The sequence below is a fragment of the Polyodon spathula genome, chromosome 2 (genome assembly GCF_017654505.1).
Source record: "Polyodon spathula isolate WHYD16114869_AA chromosome 2, ASM1765450v1, whole genome shotgun sequence".
Taxonomy (NCBI): Eukaryota; Metazoa; Chordata; class Actinopteri; order Acipenseriformes; family Polyodontidae; genus Polyodon; species Polyodon spathula.
The window spans coordinates 80912767-80930367 of record NC_054535.1 but is presented as its reverse complement, the minus strand read 5'-3'; the positions used below and the strand labels follow the sequence as shown (position 1 = coordinate 80930367).

Genomic DNA, 17601 nt, shown 5'->3' with positions numbered 1-17601 from the left:
GGAAACGAGTTTCTACACTATTCAGACAGACAATGCAAGATGCAGTCTGGAGACAACACAGGGGACATACTGTCCCTGAAACAAGAATGTACAGCAACATCGCAAAACCAGCATACAAAAAATGGTCAGCAGCAACATACCTCCAACTGAAATAGTGCAGGTCTCTAGGCACAGAAACCTCTGCAACATACATAACTACTCCAGCAACAGAGAAGTGTTTCTTCTGTGCTTAATTTCTCTTCATCATCAGCTCATTTCTCTCAACAGAAAGTGACACTTTCATTCTTTCCCATAGTGCCTGAGTCAGAGAAAGAAAACTCTACTCCTCAGCAAGCTTTACCCAGTAGTTTAGGAAATTTGTTTGGTGGACACTGCGCGTTCAACAATTCATCAATTAACATTAATATTTATCAAAATCCTCAGTAAAATACATTTTTCAACTTTACAATAATTGTTTAAAAAAAAAAAATCTTCAGCTTTACAAAATTTGTGTTTGTGTGTTCAGTTGATTGCAACTCTCCATGTATAATAAAGAATGAAGTATAGGTAAATGTGTGTAATCAAGCCTGTTAAGGGCTTCTCTGGGTTCTGGGACCCACAACCCCTTGAAGCCCTTAACAGGCTTATTACACACACTTACCTATAGTTAATACTGGTGGTGTTTAAATTCGTTTAATGTTTTAGCAACACCCAGTGGCCATCCTTCTAAAAGCAGTTTTATCCAGAATTAAATCAAATGTACCGAAAGTTTTCTTTTTCCCCCCTAGAGTTTCAAGAAGTGTGATTAATTATTTATAATAGACCATCAGTGGGTTTGGCTGCCATTCTTTTGGCAGTTGGTGTATCACCCTTTCCTTGACATATCTTGTTTTTTTCTCTGCAGGAGAATGCTATCCTTCTATGACTAGTACAGTCCACTGTACCTACTGCCTCCAGTCCTTATAATATCAAATACTATTTTTTTTTTCATTGCCAAGCACCCCGTCTCCTTGTTTCACAATTTGCTCTGAAGCTATGGACGATAATGTTAACAATATGTATACACAAACTCCTGAATCCCTTTCCTGCAGAGATTAATCTTGATGTTGAAATGTTTAATGCTAGTACTGCTCTCTAGTGGATATTTATCATGACTGCATTTCCTGTCTGTATTGGAGGTGGCAAACTGAGCCAGTGTGCACATCACAGTGCATTCTTATAGCAGCCTTTACATAAAGGATATCATGCAATACAAAGAAAAAAAACACAATATCTTTTGTCAGCCATTTATTAGTGAAAGCTTATTCAAAGACAGAAAGACAGGCGAGCGTGTCTTCATCCTCAACAGAGCTCAATACTGAATCTTATGTGGCTAGAACTTAATTAAAAACATAACTTGTTTAATAGAAATCAGCATAGTCTTTTGACATATTTGAAAATTATTGAAAGCGTCATCTCATCTCACTGAAAGACCATTTTTCAATGTTGTTCTATCATAAGGTTTTGTTTTATATGACCGTGAACAGGATCACATTTCTACCTGTAGACTTAATATGCAGTAAAGACGAAATGATTTAGTTCAGTGGTATAAGCTTTGTGTGTAATACAGTAGTCAGAAATACAAATATATATATATATATATATATATATATATATATATATATATATATATATATATATATATATATATATATATATATATATATATATATATATAATTTTTTAACATTTTGTTGTGTCAGTGCCCCAGAGTTTCCTTTATTTAAATGAGTATTTTTTTTTCACTTATCTACACACCATACTCCACACTGTTAAGGAGAAAAAAGTTTTTATTGAGAAAAAAAAATGTATATATTAAAAATACAAAACTCCACCCCCCTGAGTTAATACTTGGTGGAAGTACCTTTGGCAGCAATTACAGCTGTGAGTCTGTTGGGATAGGTCTCTACCAACTTTGCACGCCTAGATTTGCCAATATTTGACTATTCTTCTTTACAAAACTGTTCAAGCTCTGTCAAGTTCCTTGGGGAGCGTTGATGAACAGCAATCTTCAAGTCATACCATAAATTTTGGATTTGATTTAGGTCGGGGCTCTGATTGGGCCACTGTGGCAATGTTGCCCGCCCCTGTGTGTATTTCAGTGTTATATGTTGCGTGTTGTGTGTTAATGTTAGTGTATAGTCATTGGTACACAGGACATAAATGGGTCTGTGGAACACAAGTTGTTTAAAGTGTATATTTGTATTTAGGCACGAGGATTGCACAGCACTTCATGTGCAGGTAAAATGTAATAATATGCGAGCACGGGGAATTGCACTTTATTATTCACATGCAGTTGTACTGCGACTCCAATTGAATGATTGATTAGCAATCGAGTCTCAGTACAGCTGCATAAAAGCAGCATCTTTTCACTCACTCGGGGTTGTGTGTTCGGTGGGTGGAGAACAGGATTGCAGACACAGCTAATAATCATAATAATAGTTAAAATATCAGCTCACCATGTTTGTCTCTTTAGTCTGTTTTGTTTGTCTCTTTATTTTGGCGAAACTTCCGTATCCTGTGTTTTGTTTGTCTTTACAACCTTTTATTTTCTTTCTGTTCATTATTAAATGCTGAGCGAAACCATTCACTCAGCTCCACCCAACTCCACCTCTCTGTTGTTTATTTCCTGGTTCCTGTTTCTGGTCTGAGGTCACCCACTACAGCCGTCTTTGTGACAGCCACTCAAAGACATTTCCCTTTTTGTTCCTTAGCCACTCCAGTGTAGCTTTGGCTGTGTGCTTTGGGTCGTTGTCATGCTGAAAGGTGAACTTCCGTCCCAGTTTCAGCTTTCTTGCAGAGGGCAGCAGGTTTTCCCGAAGGACTTCTCTGTACTTTGCTCCATTCATTTTTCCTTCTATCCTGACAAGTGCCCCAGTCCCTACTGATGAGAAACATCCCCATAACATGATGCTGCCACCACCATGCTTCACAGTAGGGATGGTGTTCTTCTGGTGATGTGCTGTGTTGGGTTTGCGCCAAACATAACACTTTGCATTTAGGCCAGAAAGTTCCATTTTAGTTTCATCAGACCACAAAACTTATTGCCACATGGCTACAGAATCTCCTTAGTGTTTTGTTGCAAACTTCAAACGGGATTCAAGGTAGGCTTTCTTGAGTAATGGCTTCCTTCTTGCCACCCTACCATACAGGCCAGATTTGTGGAGTGCTTGGGATATTGTTGTCACATGCACACTTTGACCAGTCTTGGCCATAAAAGCCTGTAGCTCTTGCAAAGTTGCCATTGCCTTCTTGGTAGCTTCTCTGATCAGTCTCCTTCTTGCTCCATCATCCAGTTTGGAGTTAGGACCTGATCTAGGCAGGATCTTGGTGGTGCCATACACTTTCCACTTCTTAATAATTGTCTTGACCGGGCTCCGAGGGATATTCAATGCCTTTGATATTTTGAAAGATTGAGTCTTTGCTCTGAAATGCACTACCCAGCAGAGGGAACATCTACAGGAACTGTTGAATTTATCCTGAAATCATGTGAACCACTACAATTTAACAGAGGTGGAGGCCACTTAAATTGGTGTGTGATTTTGAAGGTGATTGGTTACACCTGAGCTAATTTAGGACTGCTATTACAAGGAGGGTGGACATTTATCCAACTAAGCTATTTCCGTTTTTATTTTTAATTAATTTTCTACAAATTTCTAGAATATTTTTTTCACTCGGAAGTTGTGGGGTAGGATGTGTAGATAAATGAAAAATATATATTTTAATGCACTTTAATTCCAGGCTATAAGGTAACAAAAGGTGAAAATTTTGAAAGGGGTTGTAGACTTTCTATAGGCACTGTATATACCACGAGTGGGAAAATGTGTTTTCCTCGAAGGATGAAGTCAGTTTTTTTTATTTATTTTTTTATCATTTTTTAGACCTGCAAAAACTACAACCAGTTAATCTACAGACAATTGGTGGATAGCAGCATCACCTTGACACAGTATACAGGTGGCTGGATGGGATCCAGTAACCTCACAGTATTCAAAAGAGACTAAACCACTGAACAAAGCCCTGCTCAGGTTAGAAATTCTTGTGAGATTGCTAAATTAGTTTTTTTTACAGCCTTGTTTAGAGCCAAACATTTGTAGTCCCCTCTTACTGTTTCAAAATAAAAATGGTTGTATTAAATTCCACAGAATTTTCATCAATAGTTTTAAACACTCAGTCATAAAATATACAATAGTACCACAGGCTTTTGTTATAAAATTAAATTAAAGTTTTGACAAGAATTCAATATTTATTATGAAAAGGTGGAATATGTTTTACTTATAGTATTATTTTAGTTATTTTTATTCACTTGCAATAATTGAACTTTTCTATCACATCGTACTCAATGTTTCTCATGACCGGAAGCAAGTTTCCTGTGTATTTATGCTAATCAGCTAGTTTATGGGTAACACTGCAAGTATTTATTTTTGCTTGCACTGTGGTTTCCGTAGCTACAAAAATGCAGCTGCATTGGACTTGGTCTTGCTTCCTTCTCCATTTTCATGTTTCCATTTCTTGTTGCCAAAAGCCCATTTTCTAGAAGGATTTGCTTCTTTTGCTCTAAAGCTGATGATCATATGGCTCCAGATTCACTGGGACAGCTTGGGACATGTATTGCTTTTAAACTTGGTTACCTATTACCTTTTATGTAGTTTTTCAGAACTGCAGGACTAAAAGTACTACAATGCATTGGATACAGTGGATATGTCAGGTCCCTGAAACAGTATTTGCTCCATTTACTATTCTTAAGAATAATAGGCCTTAAGTCCTGGCCTTTCTCAATCTCCCAGATCCACCTAAATGCAAAGAATTACTGAATGAGTTATCAAAACAATGAATAAAATACAACTTGCATATTCATGAAATCTACATATGTTTTTATTTTATTCTTCAAAACTGACTCCAAATAAAATCAAGTAACAATATAATGAAATAAAGCTTTGTAAACAGGGCCGGTTTTATTAAAAGGCCTGTTCATTTATTTATTTTAATAAGATGGTTACCTTTGACCTTTGAATGACCTACCGACAATGGCATGAGTTTTTCATTTAGAAATTGAAGCTAGAAGCTGCAAAGCTACAAGTCTTGTTTTTATGTTTTCTTTTTAACACATGCATTGCTAAACTGAGATAGAACAGTTTTTAAAATAGCATCAATGAATCTAAAACTCAATGAGGAACTTCCAAATAAACCACCATGTTGCACCTGCAGTGAGGTCTGAAGGGGAGTGTGGACGGGTGGTGGGTAATTCACTGACACACGAGACAGAACAGTTGTATTTGGAACACCACCCAGGTGCCCAGTTTTATTTTCAGGACAGTTTTTACTTTTCACCGGCAGAGGGCACTGTTGTCCGTGGGCTGCCTATCAACGATGATAGACAGCACCACGGAAATACCAAAGCTGGTAAGTGAATTCACTGCAGGCGTACTCGCAGGTGCTCAAAGAAATAATAATGAAACAGAAGGCGAAAAGAACAAGGAAAAATAACACAATAATAAAACTACAAATAAAAGGTGCTACACTCGGCAGCGTTATCCCAGTCGCCGCTACCCGCACGACCCAGATCACCGACCTACTTTAGCGGCTCCCTGCCTGCTCTAAACAATGCTTTGGGGATCTGCCCAAGGGTTCCCCGCTGTCACTCTCTGCCTTGTTCATTGCTGTGTTTCTCCCAGCTGGTTTCTCGGTCCTCGACCAGCGCTTCCATATACACAGTGTATCTAAGAGGGCAGACCTGAGGAAACAGCAGAGCATTATTTTATAGGGCTAACAATCTCCTCGCCTCTCAGCCATTCAGAGTGGGGGAAAGTCCACACACCCACTTTCCCACCTCCCCGTGTCACTGCCATGACTCACAGGCGGTTGTTGGACGACTGCCGCCCTATTCCTGCAGTACTGTGAACACTCCAGCAGAGTCAGCACAGATCTCCACCTGCTACAGGGACTTTTGGTTATCTAAACATGAATTCCATTATTTCTTTTTAAATTACTTATTTTTAAATCCAAACGCATACATCACTATTGTTTAAAGTTTTAACAATGCCTAGATGTATTTGTTGCCTAATATACTTTATAGCAGAGAACGTTAGGTTACTTACCGCAACCCTGACTCAGCCTGTCCACCTCGGTGTGTTGGACCTTCAGAAAAAAAAAAAAAAAAAAAAAACTGTGTTCTCCTCCCTGTTGTTTTTTTCAACTCGCCCACCGCGGTTTCAGCCTGTGTGTCTCCCTGGTGTATTCTGCGTGCTGACCAGGTGTGTGACTACATGCGGTCAGGGTAGGCACCACTCCATTAGCTGCCCCCCCACACACACACACAGCGCTCGGTGCACTCGATGCACATGGTCTCGGTGCTCAGTACAACTCAGGTGCATGCGGTGCCTCGATGCCTTCTGCCTGTACTCTACGCTCTGCTCTGGTTGGGCATAGTCCAGGCTAGACACCCATGTCCAGTTGTTGTGATCGAGCCTGTGTGAAACAGCTCTCTCTTGAGTTTTCTGGAGTTCCCCTGCAATTTTGTTTCTGGAAGCCAGCTTACCCCTCCCCTGGAATCAGAAACTCGTGTTGCGATTGTAGTCTGCTTTTCTAACCTTACAGCGCTTGCTGGTTATGTTTGTTTTTCCTCTGCTATTGCAGCAAAAAAAAAAAAAGGAAAAAGGAAAGAAAAAGAGACGTCTGATCCTCCACTGAGCCCTGGCTCTGCCACATCCCGCTGTGGAGTTGACTCCAATGAGTTGTCTAGAAAAAATAAAGAAGTACACTTTTTCTTCCCGTCTAACACACCGCAGCTCTTTGAGCATGTGCTCCACTTTGGTATATGCTATGCGCTGCCCCATTGTGTGACTGAATGCAGTTCAGAACGATAGGTTGCGGATGCAACCCTGGTTCCCTGAAAGAGAAAATAACCATCAAGGTATGGGATATTGCCATCAGGAAGTAGGATTGGCTGAGCTTTATAGCAAAGCTGCCAATAGGCCTCCGCAAGAGCTGACATGTAAGCCCGCCCCCCTGGGAGCTTACTATATGCAGCGTGCGGAGACTCTCTTCCTCTTTTGCTCTTCAGGCCGTGAAGGCTTCCGAAGCGAACTCGCGGCTTGATGGTTATTTTCTCTTTCAGGGAAGCGGGGTTGCATCCGCAACCTATCGTTCCCTTTCAATTCGAAAATAACCATCAAGGTATGGGAACAGTGTACCCAAGCTGTCGTGAGGGAGGATTCTCAGCAATAGGACAGATTTACGTCATAATGCAACTGCGTAGGCAGTACATCTAGGCATATGCGGAGCTGCACCTCAGCGTCTATGCTCGCAATGACACCTGTCCTAATGTGGAGTATTAAACACTACGTTGGCAACCTAAGGTGCCATAGAGTGTAGTACAGATGCTCCAAATAATGGAGCAGAGGAATCCAGCACGTTTAATCTGTAAAACCTCATAAAGGTATGCAGTGTAGCCCAAATGGCTGCCGCGCAAATATCAGACACTGGCACCCCTCTAAAGAGGGTCCAGGACGTTGCCATACCCCTAGTGGAATGCGCCTTCAACTGCCCTGGCGGTGGAAGGCCTGCAGACTCATAGGCTAATTTAATAGCATCCACTATCCAGTGGGAAAGGCGTTGTTTTGACAACAACTGACCCAAGGTCTTAGAACCATGGCATATGAATAGTTGTTCTGTTTGCCTCATGGTCGTTGTACGGTCAATATAACACCTCAATGCCCGCACAGGGCAGAGCATGTGTAACCGTTGTTCCTCTGGAGAGGAAAACGGAGGAGGATGGAACACCATCAACTCGACCGGCTGGTTCATGTGGAACGGAGATATAACCTTTGGTAAAAAGGCTAGATTTGGGCGCATGGAGACCTTAGAACCGTCTCCTGCAAAGCGGATACATGAAGGATACACTGGCAGTGCATGTAACTCGCTGACGCATTTTGCTGACACTACTGACAGCAAAAATGTGGTTTTTATAGACATGAGCTTCATACCCACTGTGTGGAGAGACTCGAACGGTGCCTTGGTAAGGGCTTCTAGCACCACGTCAAGGCTCCATGACGGTAAGTTGGTCATTCTTGGAGGCCGCAAGCATCTTGCGCCTTTAAGGAACTGAGATGCCAGAAAATGACAACCTGGTGATAATCCGTCAATTCGTATGTGGCAAGCTGATATGGTGGCTAAATACACTAAGTGTAGAGGGAGACTTCCCTTCGTTTTTGAAGAAACTGTAATATCACTGCCATAGGACAAGAGATTGGGTCATAGCCCCCTGCCAGACACCAATCCTGGAACAACTACCACTTGTACGCATACTACGACCTAGTAGAGGGCACCCTAGCACTCTGGATGGTCGAAATTACTGCTGTCGAAAGCTCTAAGGCTGACAGGCGCTCCCGCTTAGGGGCCAAGCCCATAGCTGCATGAGCTTGGGGTTCGGGTGCCAAAGCCATCCTTTGGCCTGAGACAATAGGTCTGCTCGCAGGGGAAGCTCCCGCGGTTGACCGTGCAGTAACTGCACCACACTCGGGAACCATACTCTCCGAGGCCACCGAGGAGCGATCAGAATCACTGTCGTTTGCTCTACCCTGACCTTCTCTAAGAGGGTGGGGAGCATCGGAATTGGTGGAAACGCATATAGGAGGACTGGCTGCCATTCATGAGCCAGTGCGTCGACTCCTAGGGGGCTGTCAGGGTCCCTCACCGAGAACCATAGGGGGCAGTGCGTGGTCTCTCGCGAAGCGAAGAGATCTACCTGCGCTCTGCCGAACCATTCCCAGATGCGCTCTACCACCTGAGGGTAGAGACGCCATTCTCCTACGAGAGGGCCTCCTCTGGATAGGTGAACCACGCGCAGAGAGGTCAAGCGCAGCTGTACCCATAGCAACAGCCGTGCTACCATTCCGTGAAGGCGGGGGGACCGTAGTCCGCCCTGGCAGTTGATATATGCCACAACCGTGGTGTTGGCCGACCGCACCAACACGTGCTTGTCTAGAAGCACCGGCAAGAAGTGCCGGAGGGCGAGGTCCACTGCCCTGAGTTCCAGAGCATTGATGTGGACTGACCTCCAGGGTCCTGACCACACTCTGCGGGTCCCTGAGCCATTCCAGACTGCTCCCCAACCTTGGTTGGAAGCGTCGGTCGTAACCACTTTCCTCCGGAAGATAGGAGCGAGGCGAACGTCCCGGTGGATGTTTGCCGGAACTTTCCACCAGCATAGCGCTTCCCAGAAGGTTCAGGATACCGTCAACCTGCGGTGTTTGTCTCTCTGCGGATGTAACGCAAAGGCATTGAACCAGGCCTGTAGAGGTCTCTGGTGTAATAAGCCCAAGGTAAGGGCTTGTGAGGCGGCAGCCATCAAGCAGCATGCGCTGACACAGCTCCATGCTGATTGTTTCTCTCAACCTGAACAGGGAGAGACACTGTTCCAGCCAGGCAACTCTTTGTGTCGACAAGGTCGCTTCCATGGACACTGAGTCCAGATATAGACCCATGAATTCGGTCTGTTGGCTTGGCACGAGGCGGCTCTTCTCTGAATTGACCTTCAGACCCAGCTGCTGCAGATGGTCCGTAACCATCATTGTGTGCTGTGCCAGCTGCTCCTTCGACTGCACGCAGATGAGCCAGTCATCCAGATCAGTAGTCGGATGCCTTGAGCCCGCAAAGGAGCTAGAATAGCATCCATACACTTCAAAAAGGTTCGAGGAGCTAGTGACAGACCGAATGGGAGGACACAAAACTTGCACACCCTGCTCTGGAATGCGAAACGCAGATACTTCCTGTGACCCAGGCAGATGGGAACGTGAAAGTATGCATCTGTCAGGTCCACGGTGGTAAACCAGTCGCCGTGTCGGACTGACTGGATGATGTGCCTGTGCGTAAGCATCCTGAACAATAACCACCGTAGGTATCTGTGCAGTACTCGCAGATCTAAAATAGGGCGGAACCCGCCGTCCTTTTTGGGCACTAGGAAGTTTTTGGAATAGAACCCCTGGTCGATCAGAACAGGGTCTACTTGTTGAAAGGCACACTTCCTGAGCAGTGCCTGTATCTCCACATTCAGAGCTGAGGACTGAACCGAGTCCTTCACTGCAGTTACGACTACCCCCCTGAAGGGGGGAGGCTTTAACTGGAACTGAAGGATGTACCCGGTGGAAATGGTCTTGTGCACCCAGATGTCGTTGGCGCACTGTTGCCAGAACTGGAGCTGTGGAACAGTGTAAGGGTGGGTTAATAGCTGCCTGGATGTCTCAGGGCTGCTTTGGCTGAGCTCGCTCACGAGGGCCCTGGCCAGAGCCATGAGGGCGTGACCTGCCACCTCCTCTAGGGCGCCATTCTACGCACCACGGTCCAGAAGATGGGGCTGCGCGAGCTGCTGCAGCTGAAGGAGGTGTCTTCGCACCCCGCGGCCGCGGTAGGTGCTGTGGTGGTGTTCTACGCCACTGATGCTCCTGTTGGCACTTAGGCTGGAAGGGCTTCTTCGCCATCTGCTGAGATGCCTCCCGGGCTTTAGTAGAGCGCTGCAGCATCTCCTCCACCGCTGGGCCAAACGTGTGCCCCGGTGTGATGGGGGTGTCTAGTAACGGGGCCTTGTGAGGCTCTTGGACTGCCAGAGCTGCCTGCTGGCAACTACTAGAGATGCAATACTCCTGCCCTGGGCCCGAGCATTTAGCTAGGCTATCTTAACAAGGAATTGAGCGATCAACGCCAATTCCGCCCTCAGAAACGCCGAAAGGTGTTCAGGGAGGTCTTTCACCAGCGACGCCTGGTAGACTGACAGGAGGCTGGCCACATTGGACAGTCTGACTGCCTCTGTAGCCGCTGCATAGCGCTTTTTTAAATGAACCTCCATGATCCTGCACTGCCGATTAGGATGTGCAGGGTCCTTAGTTAGGCCCGAGAGCATCAGTGTTTTGACCAGGGCCGCGAAGGCAACATCGACTGGTGGAAAAGACGCCAGTCCCGCCTCACTCGCTCCCTGCATGGCAAACGTGGAAGCTTTCAGTGAAGTTGCCGGTGAAGAGGATGGAGCCCCCCAGGTGGATTGCACCTCCTTAATAAAGTAAGGAAAGGCTGGGAACGTCCTGGGCTGTGGAGACCGCACAGACGGTGACTCAAACAGCGACCTCTGAGGTAACTCTACAGCTGGCCACTCAATTCCTAAGTGGCGAATTGCTTGCTCCACCAGTGACCACAAGAGGTCATTGGTGTCCAACACCTTCAACTCAGTGTCCTGCTTTAAGTTGTGAGAGATTAGTTCGGCTTCCAAACTATCCTCCTCAACGAGAGGCTCACTTTCTGATGCATCCCTGGAGATGGCATCTGCGTCCCAAATCCCCTGGGGTTGTTGGGCGACTGGGGCGGGCAGAGCTAGTTGGACGGCTGTCAGCCCGGCCGGAGTCAGTGGTCTCTGGTGCCCTGTTAGTCAGCAACATGAGAAGTGATTGCTGACCCATCATTACATCCATAAACTGGGACATCTTGGACGTGAGCTCAGCCATGTCTGACCTGTCCCTATGGCGTCTGTCCCAGCGAGGGGAACGAGAGCGTCCCCTATGACGGGATGAAATGGAGCGAGAACGCAACCGGCTAGGGCGTTCCCTGCGAGAGAAGAGGCCTCGGTGTCGGATAGGCGGGCTACGGGAGCGAGCACGTCTATGCTCTGGGGATTTCTGACCAGCTGTAAGCTGGGGGGGCGCTCCTCGATAGCTGCAATTTTACAGGTGGTGTAGACGACAGAGGAGCAGACACCGTGCAGGACGACCCAGAGGAAAGGGAGTGGCTCCCCACTGCTTTCCTCGCCCTCTGGCAACTTAGCCTGGCAGGTGACGCAACAATGAAACCCAGACATCTCAATGGTGGGATGTGTCGTTGTGTCTTGATCAATGCGCCAAACGTCAAGGTATATGTACTGAGCGGCTAGGCATTGATGAACCGAGCGTCGAATGCCGAAGCGTCGAGCGTTCCGGTGCGTGCGCTGAGCGGCGGAGCGCCGAACATTGAGGTGTGTGCACCAAGCGCCAAGGTATTAATGCACCGAGCTTCGAGTGCGGGAGCTTCGAGCATCGAGGTGCGTGCACCGAGTATCGAAACGACGAGCGTTGAGGTGCGTGCACCGAGCTTCAAGGTATTAATGTACCGAGCGTCGAGCGCAGGAGCATTGAGCGTTGAGGTGTGTGCGCCGAGCGTCGATTTCAGGAGCATCAAGCGCTGAGGTGCATGCACCGAGCGTTGATTGCGGGAGCGTCGAAGTGTCAAGCGTCGAGGTGCGTGCACCGAGCATCGAGGCGTCGATGCGCCGAGTGTCGAACGCGGAAGCGTCGAGCTTCGAGGCGCTTGTGCCAAGCGCCAAAGCACCGAGCGTCGATGCACCAAGCATCGAGCGCCGAAGTGCCAAGTGTCGAGGTGCGTGCACCAAGTGCCGAGGCACTAAGTACAAGCGCGGAAGCGCTACTCCGAAGCGCCGAAGCGTGTGTACTGAGCATAAAGACGCTATGCACTAGACGCCGAAGCGTCAGCTGACCCGCAGAGAGGAGATGCTAAGTGCTAGTACAGTGTCTTGGTCTTAAAACACAATGGAGTTGTGCTATACTTACCTGTTGGTAAGGGGCAATGAAGTTGTCGTTGGCGGTAGTCTTCCTTATGTATTTGTATGGGAGAATTTTTATTTTTAATTTTATTTTTTTCGAGGAATTGCAGCCGCAGTGAGTGCAGATATTAGTAGTGTAGCTACCGAAGACAGCAACCACGCGGTGAGATGAACACAATCTGCGGGTGGTAGTTTTAAGACTGGCTGCAAGTAGCAGGCTAAACTCCGGGTCTGGCGAGAAGCGAGACCGAGGCTGCAAATTGCGTGGCCTTACAGGTGTCCTCTAAACTCTATTCAATGCCTGTTAGGGAAGAATAGACAAGCAAAAAAAAAACCCCCCAAAAAAAATATATATATATATGAAAGAATAAGGAAGACGAAGGGCCAACGCGGAAAGAACATGATGCCGAGGCAAAGCGTGAAAAGAAGGAGAATATAATTATAAAATTATATATATATATAGTGCTCAAACGAGCAGACACTGAAATAAACTCAGAGAAGGGGCGGTAGCCAGCTTCTCAAGCTCAAGGCTGTCAAGTACAATCAGTGAAAAGTAAATCTCACAGAGAGAACTTATGTGCTCAGAGTCCTACAAAGGCTGAAGGCAAAAGAGGAAGAGAGTCTCCGCGCGCTGCGTACAGTAAGCTCCCAGGGGGGCGGGCTTAGACGTCAGCTCGCGCGGAGGCCTATCAGCAGCTTTGCTATAAAGCTCAGCCAATTCTACTGCCTGACGGTAATATCCCATACCTTGATGGTTATTTTCGAATTGAAAGGGAACCAGGTTATCGCCGCGCTGCACACTGGTGGTCCAGTATGAGCTCATTGCGTGGGAGTCATTTAATTTATCATTTGTTGTAAGTGCAGATCCTTTGTTATGGTAAAACACTTCTTAAAAGATAAGGCACTTGGTGTTAAAATTAAGTATTTATTTAGCAAAATTTGCATTGCAAGATGTTACAATAAACTAATGAACTAACCGATCATAATCTAATTTCCTATGCAGGCATAAACAGTACAGCAATCAGCTCCCATGTTCTTTGATATTCTGATACAACTGTTAAAAGCTAGCTGATGACATTATAGGTTTAAGAATCTTCCCAAACTTGGAACATATCAGACAGTTTGTGATTATATGTTAATTACAATATACAGTAAATAAACTCTTATAATTGATATACATCACATCAATAACATTGTTTGCGAGTTGTAGCAGGGGATGTAGGTTACTGACATACTTGTTCACTAAGCCCTCCTGCTTATTTCATTGACCACTTCCAATTTAAGGAATAACGTAAACCCAACTGTACATAATTCCATTAAGGGGTCCTGGTTATACAATTTCTGGACTATTATTTTTCTTCTCAGATTCATTTTGACCTGTCTTCTTTTAAGGCTGCTGTTGTTTTTTTTTTTCCTGGTGGTGTCTTCATCTAATCTTGAGTTTATTTATAAGGATAAGAATGAAACATCCTTAATAGCTGGGCATTGAAAGATAACTGGTATGTTTAACTTCACAAAAGGTTCACTTTTAATTACAATTTGAATGCAGCAATCTCCTTTTGTCATGCATTTGGGATTGGCAACCAAAAGGTCAAGGTTTAATCAAGTAAGCTTCAAGTAGCTGTTTCACATGAAGTTCCACCTCCTGAAGACCTTGCTTTGGAATGCAAAGTTGAGCGAGTTACGTCTTCACTGAAGGCACTTTCCAGTATATTTCTGAGTGAGGTTCTAATTTTGTCCTTGAAATCCTGTCCCATGAACACATAGAGGAGAGGGTTAAGGCAACTGTTGATGTAGGCAAGGCAAATGACCAGTGGGTCAAGAATTTGAACAGTGTTTGCCAGGTCAGACATTTGAGCTGCAAATGAATACAAAACTCCAATGACATGATAAGGTATCCAGCAAATAAAAAAAGAAACTATCACTGCAAGAATGATTTTTAACATCTTACTGGATTTGGAAAACTGACTGCGTCTTACTTTCAGTGTTATCAGAGTGTAACATGTTGTGATGGTGATAAAGGGAACCAAGAATCCAAATATGAACCTGGTGCTGTGTAATACCCTTTTAATTCCCACAGTGTCTTCATGCTCACGATAAACGCATATGGTTATGTTGTTCTCCAACCAGGTTTCTCTGTAGATTAAAGTAGGTAAACACATAATCACTGCCAACAGCCAAACAATGCCACAAAGTAAATTCGCCAGCCGGACAGTTCTGTTGTTTTGGGACCACACTGGTTTAGTGACTAGAGTGCACCTATCAACACTGACCAGTGTAAGTATGAAAACACTTGCAAACATATTCAAAACAATCGCTGAAGGAATAACTTTACAGAGAGCATTGCCATATGGCCATCGATAATTCAGTGCAATGTTGACTACAGAGAAGGGTAAAGACAAGCAACAGATGAAGTCAGCAATGGCCAAATTCAAAAACCAGGTTGTGTTGACTGTTCTTTTCATCTTCAGCCCAGTTATCCAGATAACAATCCCATTGCCTGGGACACCGAGGATGAAGGTTATGCTGTAAAAGACCATAGATAAAACTTCCACAGGATAACTGACGCTTGTATCCAGTTCAGAATCAGACAAATAATCAATGTAATTTGTGTAATTGTATTCGTAATCATCCAGCTCATTCATTGTGGTTCTGTCTTCAATGGAATTCTACAAGTGGTAGCCCTGAGGAGACATCATCAAATACACGTTACATTTCTAGAGATTACATTAAGAAGATTATAATTGTGCGTATCTAATTAGATACAATTGCAAGGAGACTCCAGGATGCAGATTCTAAATGAAATAGTTTCATTGTAAAATGCAATCAGCCCTTTTCAAAACTATTTTACAATTACAAATATTTTTAGTCACAAAAAACATAGTCCAATATTCTCCAAGCTCAAACAAGAAATTCTGGAGGTTCTACTGTTGATTTCAATGGGGTGGAAGGGATCCCTAGGGGAGATGTACCCAAACCAAAGTAACAATATAAAACAAAGAAAAAAAAAAAAAAACTGTTGATAACCTTATTGAAAGCTTTTGGTTTACTGGCCTTCAGCTGGTTGTATTGATTTGTGGCGATTTAAATTGAAAAGCTGTTGTAACAAGTCTATCATTATTGACAGCTCAAAATCACCACTATCAACAGCATACTGTAAAACATAAGAACATAAGAAAGTTTACAAACGAGAGGAGGCCATTCGGCCCATCTTGCTCGTTTGGTTGTTAGTAGCTTATTGATCCCAAAATCTCATTAAGCAGCTTCTTGAAGGATCCCAGGGTGTCAGCTTCAACAACATTACTGGGGAGTTGATTCCAGACCCTCACAATTCTCTGTGTAAAAAAGTGCCTCCTATTTTCTGTTCTGAATGCCCCTTTGTCTAATCTCCATTTGTGACCCCTGGTCCTTGTTTCTTTTTTCAGGCTGAAAAAGTCCCTTGGGTCGACACTGTCAATACCTTTTTGAATTTTGAATGCTTGAATTAGGTCGCCACGTAGTCTTCTTTGTTCAACACTGAACAGATTCAGTTCTTTTAGCCTGTCTGCATATGACATGCCTTTTAAGCCCGGAATACTGGTCGCTCTTCTTTGCACTCTTTCTAGAGCAGCAATATCTTTTTTATAGCAAGGTGACCAGAACTGCACACAATATTCAAGATGAGGTCTTACTAGTGCATTGTACAGTTTTAACATTACTTGCCTATATTTAAACTCAACACTTTTCAAACAGGAAATATCAGTGTTAACTTCACTACGGGATGTCTCACTGTGGACATATTTAAAGCAATAAATATTTGCACATGTAAACTATACATAATACAATATTTAACAAGAAATATTTATAATTTAATAATACAATTTAATATTGCTAAATAGATAGATAGACAGACACACAGTGTGTGTGTGTGTGTGTGTGTGTGTGTGTGTGTGTGTGTGTGTGTGTGTGTGTATATATATATATATATATATATATATATATATATATATATATATATATATCAATTATGTATAAGTATGTAAAATGTTAAACTCAGTTAAAATAAGTTCTTATCTGGGTCTGTGAAATCAGCAATTAAAAAAAAAAGTTTCACACTCCAAGGATCTGTATGTTCCATTTTTACATCATTCGTAAATACTGAATACATACTTAAAATTACTTTTTAAAGCATTAGCATTAAGTACTTTGAACCAAATGCTACTGAGTACACTTCTTTGAGAAGACTAAGTGATAAAACACACACTGCAAAGTAAAAAAAGGATTAAATCGATAAAACCAAACAAGAATCAAGATTAAACTCCATGTTAATTCAACAGCAAATCGAGTGCACTGTTGTACCACAAAACTGCTTACTGTCTAGACTAAACCAAAATACACAGTTCATAAATCCAAACATACATTAACTGCATAAGACCAAATCGGTTTAAAAAGATTTACCAAAGTATTATAAGCTTTTTTCATTTAAAAAAATTCACGATATTTAAGTTTCTTTATGTGTGTAAAAAGTAGAATAATTTTTTCTTCACATCCCATAATCCTCTAACCAACAACATTGTTCATTTAACCAGTAAACTGAAGTACATAAAAAATGTACATTACTGGAATTCTTCCCATTGACTTACTTTATTAACCATATTTTATTACTAAATATTATATTTTCATACATATTTCCACATACAGTACCTTACACGGTTCTTCTTAAACAGCTGTTAGAGTGCAGCTGAAGTAAAAAAAAAAAAAAAAAAAAAAAAAAGTAGTTATCTGAGCAATGACTCCAGGAAGGCTCTGGTGAGCTGTTTTAATAAAAGGAAGTCTAATGCAACACTCATTTTCTACCATTGACAATTCAGTGCAATATTGACTGCCAATGGTACTTCAGATGAAATAATCAAACAAACAAACAAACAAAAAAAAATACTGTCCACAGAAAAACTGGGAACAAACTGGTTTGACAGCAGTCTCAAACATGTACACTAAGAGAAGTCGAAACCAACCGCCTGTCAGAA

General features: G+C 43.5%; 1 protein-coding gene across 1 annotated transcript; it reads right to left on the bottom strand.

The window, feature by feature from the left end:
• Positions 1 to 13601: 13601 nt before the first annotated feature.
• LOC121328378 (C3a anaphylatoxin chemotactic receptor-like) lies at positions 13602 to 15375 on the bottom strand. Its single transcript, XM_041273013.1, has one exon. It carries the CDS (start codon positions 15238 to 15240, stop codon positions 14209 to 14211), a length of 1032 nt encoding a protein of 343 aa, XP_041128947.1. The 5' UTR covers positions 15241 to 15375; the 3' UTR covers positions 13602 to 14208.
• Positions 15376 to 17601: the final 2226 nt, after the last annotated feature.